Below are 13,654 nucleotides of genomic sequence, written 5' to 3' on the forward strand. Positions count from 1 at the left end.
GTAGAAACTAAGTTACTTGTTTTGATTAATTTTGAAATTTATTATAATTCTAACTGTTCTGTCAATTTACACGTATATACTACTAATATGTTTAACAGCACGATGTGTTAAGATTAATAAAAGACCAGAACATATATTTTACCATCTGTTGGTTTTACTGGATACATACAGAGATTCCAATACAATATTAGAGGCAGACAAGGACAGCTTTAAGTACTATACAAATATTTTAGTGATTATTTCATTAACATGTTTTTGTAAAAATACATTATTTGAAAGTCTTTTAGAGAACCTGGCTTTATGCACGGCATCAAAGAGAATCACGGAGAGACATTTACTGTCAACCTTCTTAAATACTGTTGGTTAAACTTTATAATTGCGGCTTAGCAAGTGTACCAATCTAACATTTAATAGTTTTAGCACGCTATATAAGTTACATTTATTTTATTTAAATGACTATTATAAAAAATGCTATAGATATCTAATAGTATAGGCCTTTATATTTTATGATGTGAGTTCATCTGTAATCCAAAAAATTTAAGAAAAGGCAGGATTACAGTTTTACCTTTCACTATAATACTAGTACGTTAGCAGGGCTGTGCACTGTGGAAGATCATCATTTGTAATAACTATGGTCACATTTATTCACAGAATTTATTAGGTGACGGAGTAGAGTAGTAATAGTACGTGTGCCGGCATGTCCAAAATCCAAAATGGTGCAACTTTTTTTCGCGTAACGCAGTTGCTGTGACTTATAACTGACGGATGGACACACATGACTCTAATTGTAGTAAATATCATTTAAGATGCCGATTGGAGTGACTTATCAGAATTTTTAAACAGGATGCCATTCATCACTAGTTTCCTGCATTTTTTGGCAACTGAAATTTTTAGCATTTGTCAATTTTTTACATAATTGACGGATAATTACCTTAATATAAACTATTTTAAGATCTGTTTCCTTTTCCTCTATGAGTAATTTCTTTTTATTGATTAGCGGGTGTTCCTATACACAATAAATAATATTAACATTTACACTAAGCGATCAGATGTTGTTGCTCAACCTTTGGATATGTTTTTGATTTTGATAACAAAATCTTGTTGACAGGTATAAATAAAACTAATTTATAGTTCATTACATTACTGTTTACAGTAAACTAAAAATTTGTATTTGTGATAGGTTTTATGAAATTTACCTAAAAACATTATTAAAAATATTTTTAAAAATAAATAAATTTACAGGCACCAGAATTAATGCATTCAACTGCTCAAGTAACTGCCATCAATATACGAGTCAAATTGTAGTTTAAGATACACACAATATATTTATATATTTATTTTTGCAGCTCACCATTCATTTAAGTTTATATTATTTTTACAGATCACAAACTCCTTTCACAAATTCCTTCTCTTCGACACCTGAGAACGCCGAAAAGAAAAATAGAAAGATCGGCGCGAAGAATAGAAAGGAATGCTGTCGGCGTTTCGGGGCGATAAGCGCAGGCGATGCACTGTAAAGATAAGTCCAGATATTCAGAGGAGAGCGTGCAACACTCACTGCTGCCCAGGTAGGCTTTTTGAAAACACAGTAGGCTAATGAAAACAACTACTAATTTTCATAAACATCTAGATTCATGTTGTTCTACATATGTTGCTTATAAAACTGAAGATACACAGAAGAGAGCTATGAAAGCTTCATTAGTTTATTAACGTAATTTGTAAATACTTTGATGATGGACAAACTGTTCTGTAGTAGGCCTTCATTGTTTTTAGCTCCTATATCTACCCAATTTGAACACTAAGTATGTACCATAAAAATAGGAATCATTGCAACAATCATATAGAAAAATAATAAGTAAAGAAAGAATAATGATAACTATTATCATTACTATAATAATACTAACTAAGAACAGCAGAGATTTTAAGGATAGCTCTACAGTAGAAGAAGATAGTGACAACACTTTGGCCTTTAGAAAATACCCGGGTCATATATGACCAACCTTGAAGGTTGTGATACAATTCTACAATAATAATAATAATAATAGTAATACTATTATGCTCAGCTGAGACAATAGAGACATAGGCTCTGGAATGTGCGCAAGAGTTTAGTTTGAGAAGAGCGAGAGAGCAAGGCACCTCAGCGGTGCCTAAATGAGGTCACAGTCTAAAATACTTTCTTGTATTGCTGAAAGAATGCAAGCTAAAATAATTACAATAGGTAGTAATAATAGTTATGGTTATATATAACACAGTCATTTTAAACATATGATGCTGCAAGCCATAATAATAACTTTATGAATTTGACTACAACTTCATGCATTCAAAAGGTTGATAATAGATGTTTATGTTACAGTAGATGGTCACTGGTCAAGCTGGAGTAGTTGGTCTTATGTCTCTAGATCACAGGTGTATAACTACTATCTTAGAAAAAGAACCAGAACTTGCACCAACCTTTCACCATCCTGCGGTGGAAGATACTCTTTTGGTGATTCTCAGCAGATCAGAAAAGGTGAGTACCTGCTTAGCTTGTCATAATGAATTAAATTTCTAGCTAAAGAATAAACTTGTTTAATTTTTGTTTAATTTTAAAGGATTCGGTTTTTCTTAGTTACCGGATTACGAAGTAGGCAAATTAGCTTTCTAAAACTTATCAAAACTGTATAAAACTATTTTTTAATCTTTGTATACATCACGCTTTACAACTGTTAATATTCTCATTTTTCTCATCTTGTCAAGATGATTTGACCAGCTATTTTGTTTCATTTTAGTCTATGCACAACACTAAGCTATGCCGATGAATGGAACCACGAAACCAAACTGCTACACTATATATTGTCAAGTTGATCATCTTTATTGTTTACTTTTATTGTTTACTTACTATAACATGACTGCATACAGTAATAGTTAAATAAATACAATATCAATTCAAAACACTGTATCTATTTGCTACAATACTTTATGCGTTCCATGGGTAGTCCAATGAGCAGATATAATATTTTATTACACATTTATATAAAATATATATACATCAAATAATATGTTATATATATTATCTTGTAATATATGTATAAGATTTGTATATATGTATAAATATTTATAAATATATATAACATACCATACATATATTTATTATTTTATTGCTGATAATTTTATTTATAATAGAAACAATCTTGAAATTATGCCATATTACAAACATCGTTAAAACAGAAGAAGGGCAACAGCTGTCTGCTAAAACCAAATAAATGGCTTGACATATAGCATTTAAAATGCCTTTCTTTGCTAAAACAAGGATATTAGGTAGAAGAATGTTTTAAAGCAGCTAGCAATGATATTTTCAAAATAATTGTTAGAGTCTATATGCAATTTTTTCATATTATGTAAGTTGAAATGAATTACAACTCTGTAACTATTTATGAAAAAATAAGGACACAAACAATTGAAGATTTTGAAATCTATAATTGATGTAAACTAACATTTAAAGTGGCAGGATACTAGAAAAACTAAAGCCTATGGATAACTGCTCATTGCTAGAGCATCTTGTAGCGAGTACTTTGAATGACCCGAGTTAGAAGTCGTTGTCATCTTCTAAAATTTTGCTAACACTGAGTTATCAGTGCTCTTTCAATGATGTAGATGAAAATATAACAACTGTTGTAGTTTGTTATTTATGTAAACAATGTAGTTAGTTGTTTATTGTTTTATATATTGATAGCAGTTGTTGTAGTTTGTTATTTATGTAAACAATGTAGTTAGTTGTTTATTGTTTTATATATTGATAGCAACTGAATTACATTTTGCACAACTGATAAAAATAGTAATGAACAGTATAAATAGTAAAACAGTAAAGGCAAGCTTACAAATAAGATAAAAACACTAGTAGTCTGATAAGTTCAGCAATTATGAGTCACTGTGTAATACTAACAATGTCAAATTGCAAGACTTTTTTACTACCCGGGCAACGCCGGCATTCACCTCGTACAATTATATAACAACATAGCCTTTTATAGTCATACTAGCGAAATACAAACATTAAACGCTCTTAGATGAAAATGTAGGATAAGCGTTGCTCTGCACAGTTTTGATTCAGTCAATATGTTTAATTGTGAAAACTAGACTACTTGATATTTGCATGAAGAGAGTCACAGACACCTCAGCACGAGTAGATTAAGTTTTCACATTCTTCACAGTTTTCACGTTTTCAACATTCTCTGCAGACTTCTTATGTGAGAATTAACAGTTTTGGTTGACATGCTAATCACATTAATGACTCTCCTTAAGTTGGTAAAAGATTTTATAGATGATTGACTATAAGTAATGTTTGCTTCTAAGAAAATATACATCAGGTTTGACCTCTAAGAAAGTGAACTGGAATTCATGTGCTTGTTAAATATGATGCCTAGTTCTCATAAAGACAAATCTTCAATAAAACACCTTTGGCTATAAAACCTCTTTGTGGCCGTTTCACCAATTTAGCCAACAATAATGCAAGTTATATGTATTATGTGCCTAAATATTGTAACTACCGTAAACCAGTCAACAATAACATAGATTTAGCATCATCCAATATTGAGATGACAAAAACTATCACTATCTAATTGTATCGATCCTCCCTCCTAACCTTCTCAGGAAACCTAACGCTGCTACATCACAGCAAAACCTCAACAGATCTGTTGTTTTGACACCTAAGATATTGTTACATACTCGGATCTGCATTCCATTGAATTTTTGTAGTCGAGTGAACAAAGCACTAAGGATGCGAGCTATCTTCATTAACAAGCTTGAGTTAACATGTATCCAGGTTTCAACATTACTTTCTATAAAATTTCATGCTTCATGAAACAGCCATAGCTTCAAGTATGTTTATGACACACAAGTTCTGGCATGAAGCAATATAATTGTAGGTGATTTTAAGAGCAGGTTTCTTGAACCAACCTACAGCCTGTTAAAACAGTTTAAAACAGATATTGTTATAGATCACTATTACGCTGGTAGTCTAGAGTGCCATGCAAAATTATCAGGTGTAATAACTATATGTATAATTATTCTCCAAAGTTGCAGAGTTGACCCACCATACCGAAAGTTATGGGTTCAAGTCCTGTATGACACAATATATTTTTCCAACTTTCAATTATGGCTTCAGACAGACAGACAGAAGGACACGGTTTTTATTATAGTAAGGATTTTACAGTTTGTCAGTTGGCCTTCCATACTTGTATGTCGACCATCAAGTTGGGTGCTTCTATTTTTGCCTTTTTAGACATCGCTAAGGCCAAAAAGCTTTCATTAGAGTTGCCCCGATTTTAGTATGGGAATCGGTATCGGTGTCGATATGCGTGTTAAGTATCTGAATCGGTATTGGCTGATATTTTCTTAAAAATCTGAAACTTCAGATACTTTTTACAGATCAACTATTTAGCAGAAAACTGTATTTTAGCCTGCTACATTAATAAGGATCATCAGTGGCAAGTTTCTTTACTTTCACCTAATGAATTCCAGGCTTGCCACACCATTTATTTCATGTCTATAGCTTGATGAACATCAATACGGCTGAAGAACCTTTTTGCTTTAGTCAGGACATGATTACAAAGTGTGGTATTTCCCAATTAAAACGATGGGATTTATTGCAGCCAATCACGAACAAGATAAAAAAGAAAGTAACCAAGAATGCAGTGTAATCTTTCTATTTAGTGGCATTACGAAAGTAATTTAAGCATACGATGCATAAATTTATCTATCTCTCTCTTGATTCTGACGATAAAATGTATCGTTTGTATTGTACCCCAAAAACTTATCAGTATTTAGCTTGTCCTCCATCATGTGTGACAGGTTAGTATGAGTGGCTACATAGATAGTGACAAAAGAAAGAAACTTCTCACTGAGAGAATTGAATCACTAACAGTAATTAAAAGAAACGTTGATTTGCCGTAAACTTGTACAGGTGCAGCAGTTCGTTGAGCAATAGAAAAGAGACTTCATAATGTTAGAGGGCGAAGGAGAGAGAGAGGGAGAGGAAGTGAGGGAGAGAGGGAGAGAAAGAGAAGGAGAGGGAGAAGGAGAAGGAGAGAGAGAGGAAGAGAAGGAGAGGGAGAGGGAGAGGGAGAGGACAGAAAAAAGGAGAGGGAGAGAAAGAAGAAAAGGGGGAGGGAAAGGTAGAGGAAGAGGTAGAGGAAGAGGTAGAGAGAGAGGTAGAGAGAGAGGTAGAGAGAGAGAGGTAGAGAGAAAGAGGTAGAGAGAGAGGTAGAGAGAGAGGTAGAGAGAGAGGTAGAGAGAGAGGTAGAGGGAGAGGACGAGGGAGAGGGAGAGCTATACCACTAACAATAATTACTACTATTAATTCGATCTTCCTGCAAAGTAGATGAGAGTATGTGATAAAAATTAATGATAACAGGATATCAGTTTGTAATTGAGAGGTTCTGTGATTTGGAATGATAAATTTACAGTGCAGACAGTTTCAAATAATAGAAAATTCTAATACGGTTTAACCATTTGAATCTCTATTTTTGTGCTTATTTTGAAGGAACCACTTTTTATGCCATTCTATATTCTCTGCAAAGCAATTACTATAGATAATAGTCATCTTGCTTGGCCAGTTTTAATTACCCAATAATCTTTAATTACATCAAGTCATCTGGTTTTGTCTCTGTATATAACCACAGAAAAGTATATAACTATATAACTTATACAACCATTAGTAAAAAGAAGGCATTCTGAATTGAGTGTGCAAACAGCAACTTTGACGCTGTCTGTACACTTGCAGCATGTACACTAGCAGCCTGTACAATAACCGACTGTACACTAGCAACCTGTACACTGGCAGCCTGTACACTAGCAGCCTGTACACTAACCGACTGTACACTTGCAGCCTGTACACTAGCAGTTTGTATACCAGCAGCCTGCACACAAGTTTATAATTGAGTAGATTTGGCCATAATCTTGTTCAATCTTTAAATTTCCAAAGACTTTTATTTTTAGTCAATTGCAAGTGTCATAAACTAGGCAAGCTGTAGTTTGAATGAGTGCAATTTGCAAACAATTGATTGATTGCCACAGCCAATCAGAGCAAAATGAGTGTCTTTATGTTTTATATTGGAGAACAAGCTAGCCTGTAGCCTGTAGTTTAAAATATAACCCAGAAGAATAATTTAGCTCAAGAATATTATATTTAACCTCAGCTTTACCAGTCAGGTTCAGGTTTTTTGATTCTTAATGGATTTCAGCATTGTATACACAATATACTATTCAAATATGCCGCATGTACAAAGACATTATGTCCTCTGCAGACTATAAAAATCGCTCAAAACTATATCGTAAATCACAACTAGTAAACTTGGATGACGCATTTCAAATGAATATAGCAAGTTGTTGCAGCTATTCTAGTTATTTCTGATTACTTGTAAACCTGTAAACCTTGTGCCTGGATACATAAATCTGAAGTTAAGTACTTTTAAAGATTCTAATAGAGGAAAATTTTATTTACCTATAAATGTTGCAAAAATTCATATTATCGCATCATTGTCTATACACTTCTTCGATGCTGTATCACTAAAAACAATTCTTATGCAGGTCTGGCTGTAGTGAGGGGGTAATATTTAACTATATCTAGCAACTCGAATTCACCACAAATTTGTTGCAATGCATTAATGTTATATATCATGGTGTGATATTTGCCTCAAAATGATTGTAAGCTATTTTCATACATAGGTCGTGGTCATTGCTGAAATTAGTGACGAGTATTAGCAGGTGTTTCTTGCTTAATTATGCATACGATGAAATGCGATATTAATCATTTCTATCAAGCTTGTAATAATACTTTGAAGCTTGCTACACACCTTTTTATACAGAGTGACATCTAGTTTAAACAGATGACTATTCTGTTTCATCAAGGTGAAAAGGAGACAAATCTATTGTATCCCATTTGAGTATTGCTATAATTAAATATTCTAATTTATTCTACTGCGCAACAATTATTAGCACTTTTTATGAACTTGCACAAAGTTTAAACAGATGTTGTCAAAAAGTATCGGTATTTTTCTATCTTTTGCAATTATTTTTTATGTTTGAGTTGATCCGACTGCCAGTATGTTTCAAAACTAAAATTGACAAAACCTGATCGTGGTTAAAGCACTCAGATCAAACAAAAGTGTGTTTATGATGCCTGTAGCTACAAAGAACCAGACAGAATAGAGACTCTTCACGCTGCTACTTGAGCGCATTATCTTCTATAGCAATGATAGCAACTAGTGACATCATTTTGCATGTGCATTTTTCGTCTGAGTGTTTCAACCGTGATCAAGCTTTGTTGATTTCATTCTTGAAACATCCTGGCAGTCAGATCACCTCAAACATCCAAAACAGTTGCAAATTATAAAAAATACTAATAATTTCTGATAAAATCTACCAAGATTTTGTATAAGTTTACCTTTAATCAACTTAACAGTTTTGAGATTATTTACAGTGTAAAGCAGATGGGCAGGGAACAAAAATGAATAATAGTAAATATTTAAACTGGACACATAAACCTAATACTTTGCATTCTGCCTTATGGATAAGCTCCATTTAATGTAACCAATTAATAATACTTAATACTGCAATGTAATTCTATGAATTCTAGTTTACTTTCTATAAGCTATCAAATTAGCATAACTTGAGGATGAAAATGTAGAATGCAACTGAGATGGCAAATTCTGAAATAGACATCTTGTCATAGACTTTTTGAAAACTAGAGATCGCAACTAAGTTTCTTGTAGCTACATAGACATCTAAAACAACTCTTTATACATTCATTTCAAAGACACAGGGGTCAATGACATCATTATAGCAAGACTTTCATAAAACTAGCCTAATTGGTTCAGTGCCTTCAGACTGACTTTCAAAAAAAGCTGAATCTTTGTAAGTTGTCAGCGCGAGCTACGTTTTTAGCAGACCAAGCTCTACAGAATGCTATTAACAACCATTCAGTGTAATCGTAACTAAACTGGTTATGTATTTAATATGCATTTATTTAATTATTATTGATTTAAAAATAACAATAAACACAAACAATAATATTCATTTAGGTTACAAAGGTTTCACTTTGTGGTTCCTCACTCTTTTCAATCTTAGTATTGTCCATAGACTAAAACAAAAATAACAGCATCTGGTCAGATTATGTTGAAAGTCAGGAGTACTTGTGTTATATCACTGAATTCTAGCATTTGCAAGTATCTATTATATTTACCTTCACAGCAATACAAGAAAACAACCAATAAATAGAGAGGAACCCAGAAGGTTCTCCATATTTCCACCTGACAAACAGTTAACATGAACTTACTTTTTCATTATTACTCTAGTTTAATTTTCAACAAATAATTTAATTTGACAAGTATAAGCAGGTACTTACTTTTTCTGGTCTGTCGAGAATCTCCATAGCAGTTTCTTCCACCACAGGATGGTGGCGGGTTGGTGCATGTTCTGGTTCGTTCTTGAAGGTAGTACTTATGCTGCTGTGACCCGTGGACATACGACCAGCTACTCCATCCAGACCAATTTCCATCAACTAAAATGAAAACAGTTAGCTTCAAGCATCTCTTAGCTTCTTACAAGGTAGGATGGATTTAAGAAGCTGATAAAATGTCATTGTGTCAAATATGAAATCATATTTTTATAATTGTTGTTTTATGATTATGATATTAAAATGTTACATTATTATTTCTACTGTGTTTTTAAAGTGGTCAAAAACCTCTTCCTTTTTCCTGTTTCTCATTTAGGAGTCGTTACTGCAAATGGTATATCTTGGTACAGAATATATTGTGACTATTTTCACATAGGGTTTGGTACAGTAGTAATTGTAACTGGATGCCCTCCATAACACCACCAATGATCCTCCTGGAATTCGAACCACTGACCTACTGATTGTATGCCAGCAGGAAAAACTATTAAACCATAGCTGCTCTTTAAAGTGGTGAAAAATTTACAATGCTTAACTTTGTATGCCATGATAAAATAATAAAATGGCATTGTTTAAATTATTAAGGATATATATGTTAACTTGTATAAACCAGCCTAAACAGATGTTATGTTAAAATGCACTTCATCTATTTCAAGGCCTTTATAATTACTTTAAGATCTCATTGGTTGATTATATCAATAATAAAACATATGATTAAAATTCTATCAAGGTACTTAAACGTACAGACATAATTTTATGTTATATTTCACTTAAATGGAAAATGAATAAATGCGCTCACCTGGGCAGCAGTGAGTGTTGCACTCTCTCCTCTGAATCTGTGGACTTTGGTCTGCAGTGCATCTGTAGCTTCCGTGAGAACCGTTTCCATCAAATCTGCAGTGCCTGGATCTGCTCTGGGTGCCACCTCCACACGGTACGTTACACTGCGCCCACCTTGACCAAGGTGACCAGTATCCATAGCGGTGTTGGGGTGGATAACTAGCATTGATCATTCCTTAAATAGAAAGTTACCACGCTAAACCAAGTCTAATTCATAGCTAGTCACATCAATCATAAACACCAACTTTTATCAGGAGCAATTTGATTCCAAACAAGAATGACAACTTCTGACAGCTGTTAGTCTTTGAAAGCAACTGCTTTAAGCATGTCATGCAAATGTTAATTTGTTACCTTATTAATGAGATAAAGAAATCTTGATGTATTTTAACGATAGGATATGTTATTACTGTTTATTGACATAAACTTCTTTGAGAATTTTAATAAAAAAAAGGAACTTTTAGGTTACCACTAAACTGTGATTGTGCGGTGTATTTCAACTCTAAAATGTATGAAACAAACATTAGTAGTTTCAAAAATTGAAGTAAACTATACACTTACCGACAACTCCAACAAGAAGAAGGATAGCCAGCAGCTTGGAATCTAAAACAAAAAGAACAAGAGTAAGGAAAGCTAACAACTCTTAAGTTTTTTTGAATTTTTTTTCGTCTACATTTAAACAAAAATGAAACAAGATAAATACGAACAGTTTTGAAAGGTGATCATTATATTTATTAACTGTTTATAGATTTAGCATTTAAAATGATATTAAAGCATAAAAATATGAAAAGTTTAACTTGTAAACATTCGTGAAGGTACCAAATAAAACTTTTGGTGCTTGTAAATTAATCGATATTAGCTGAACACCGAAAAGAATAATAACCCACTTTTCATCCTTATAAGTTTATGTTGCAAATTTTATTGACAAAAAATTTAGTTTTACTCACCCATGTTTGTGTAGTATCTGATCTGAGTATAAAACCAAATATGACTTCACCTTTCCATACAGCTGTATTTATAGTAAACCAGAAAGAGCACCTGTCTATCCGTTTCACATCATCAATCTCAATAAATGAAACAAGGAAGTCCAAGAATAGAAAGTACAGTAGTGCTAGATTCATATTTGATGTAAATAACGGAGAAGGTGTGGCAAGGGAGTTGCTGAACCATCAAGGTACAGGTACGGTAGCAGCCTCCGTAAGTAAAATTATTCAAATATAATATTTTATTTGTGATCGCTGGCAGTTAATTTATTATTTCTATGAAAACCAAATTCTAGTCAAACTCATTAGTTTACTTTCTACAATAACTATAGTAACAATAACAGTTGCACTCTTTATAAATATCTGTATAATTAATTGTTGATCTCACACGTTACACCAATATTCAATTAGAAGAAAAAGCTGTTAATTTTGAGAGCTTCTTAAGCTTGTAGTTTTACACTCTGATCAAACATTCATGATATAAAAGGATAGAGAAGGATTCAAAAAGATATACATATAATATATACATATATATACATGTATATATATATGTATATATATAGATATATATATATATATATATATATATATATATATATATATATATATATATATATATATATATATATATATATATATATATATGAGTGTGTGTGTGTGCGCGCGTGCGTGTGTATATATACATATTTACTCACTTGAGCACCCTGGTGTCTGCACATTGACTTTCTTAAAGTCTGTGAGACAACTTAGTTGTTTCATGGCAGAAAGTCAGCTCTCAATGGCAACGGGATTTAGCAAATGATACATTATACTATATATTTTTCGGTAAACAAAGATATTAGGCTCTATGTATTATAATATGTATGACGTATTATATCTCTCATGTATTATATTATACATTCTATATATTATGTATTATATTACATTATATATTATATATACTATGTATTATATTATTTATGATGTATTATATATGTACTACGTATTACATTATGTATTATATATTTTATGTATTATATATTAATCTAATTTAAACTCTACCAATGTGAATTCTAACCACATATTTACATATCTGCACTAAGTAGATACAAGCCGTATACCATGATGTCATATTTGCATAAACATGGTTAAGTTCTTTGAATAAACCATTTATGGTTTTTGTTGAAAACATTTGCATGTATTGCATACATAATTATAACATTACTATAAAATAGATATTAATTGTTTTTGTCAAGATAAGTTTTTGTCAAGATTTTTGTTAAACTCTTGACAAACCTTCCAAGCTGAATTAAATGCTAATTGCTAATGATTTCCAGATATCACTTGTTAAGTGTTTTATAATGCGATTATTTAATTTATTCTGTTTAGAAATTAAATATCACTTTTGGTTATTAAGTTAGTGGCTGGTCAAGTGGGGCTACTTAATACAGGTTCATGTATACAATTCTGGGGTGAACAAGAACTTGCTTTGTTCTCTAGCTTTCCTGGAGGAAATAATCCTTTCTAAAGGAGATAATCCTTCCTAGACGGGATAAGCCTCGCTAAAGGTAGTAAGCTGTTCTAAAAGGAGTACACCTTAGTAAAGGTACGCATTCCAATAGGAGCACGCTTTGCTATAGGATTGTACGCCTTGAAATAGGAGTGTACGCTTTCCTATGGAAGTGTACGCCTTGCTATAGGAGTGTACGCTTTACTAGAGAGGTAAGCCTTCTTATAGAAGGAGGAGTCTTCCTAAAAGGTGTAAGCTTTTCTAAGAAGAGGGGACTGACCTTCCTGGAGATGTCTAGCCTTTATAAAGAAGGCTTATTTATGTACATATTTCTATGTACATCCCTGAAAGTCTGTGCAATGTGCATCACTTCAGCGATTGTATCAGCAGATTCCTTAATCTGTAGTACCCTTAATAACACGTCGCACTATCAGTTTCATGTTGTTAGGTTAAAGACTGGTTCACGCTGTACCACTGTATGTCGGAGTTGTCCTCTCAGCAGTCATTCATCGACTATGCGCACTGAATATGCCCTAAAACATTACAGTTGCCAAACTTTCTCGATATTTCTATGTGCATCACTGACAGTCTGTGCACCACTTCAGGGATTGTATCAGCAGATTGCTTAATCTGTAGAACCCTTCGTGATAGTTGCTGTGGTACTAGTATTACATCATATGAGCGACTGTATCGTTTAATAAGAACACTATGTTAAAACTCATTTGTCGATGTATACACGAATATGTTTGTGATAGTGTGAACAATTTTATCAAAAACAACTTACGTAATGTGGGATTAGCACCAACATACGACAATATAGTGAGAATCAGCGCTAAAAACTCTGATAAAAATAATAAATATTATAAGGTCATGTACAAGAAGCTTAACGTAATATCTTTTGTTTCAACTGCTGATTTT

General features: G+C 32.7%; 1 protein-coding gene across 1 annotated transcript; it reads right to left on the minus strand.

The window, feature by feature from the left end:
- Positions 1-8,978: 8,978 nt before the first annotated feature.
- On the minus strand, positions 8,979-11,235 carry LOC137396138 (ectin-like). Its single transcript, XM_068082294.1, has 5 exons — positions 11,212-11,235; positions 10,826-10,867; positions 10,227-10,442; positions 9,380-9,535; positions 8,979-9,115 (listed from the first exon to the last, which is right to left on the minus strand). Exons 1-5 carry the CDS (start codon positions 11,213-11,215, stop codon positions 9,099-9,101), a joined length of 435 nt encoding a protein of 144 aa, XP_067938395.1. The 5' UTR covers positions 11,216-11,235; the 3' UTR covers positions 8,979-9,098.
- Between the last annotated feature and the right edge of the window lie 2,419 nt (positions 11,236-13,654).

The sequence above is a fragment of the Watersipora subatra genome, chromosome 5 (genome assembly GCF_963576615.1).
Source record: "Watersipora subatra chromosome 5, tzWatSuba1.1, whole genome shotgun sequence".
NCBI lineage: Eukaryota > Metazoa > Bryozoa > Gymnolaemata > Cheilostomatida > Watersiporidae > Watersipora > Watersipora subatra.

Bases quoted from the DNA above. Each gene is read 5' to 3' on its own strand.
- LOC137396138 (XM_068082294.1), bottom strand. The intron at 10,443-10,825 runs GTAAGTGTATAG...TTTCTATTTAAG, and splicing joins TCTTCTTGTTGGAGTTGTCG to GAATGATCAATGCTAGTTAT. The intron at 9,536-10,226 runs GTGAGCGCATTT...TTTTCATTTTAG, and splicing joins CAACACTCACTGCTGCCCAG to TTGATGGAAATTGGTCTGGA.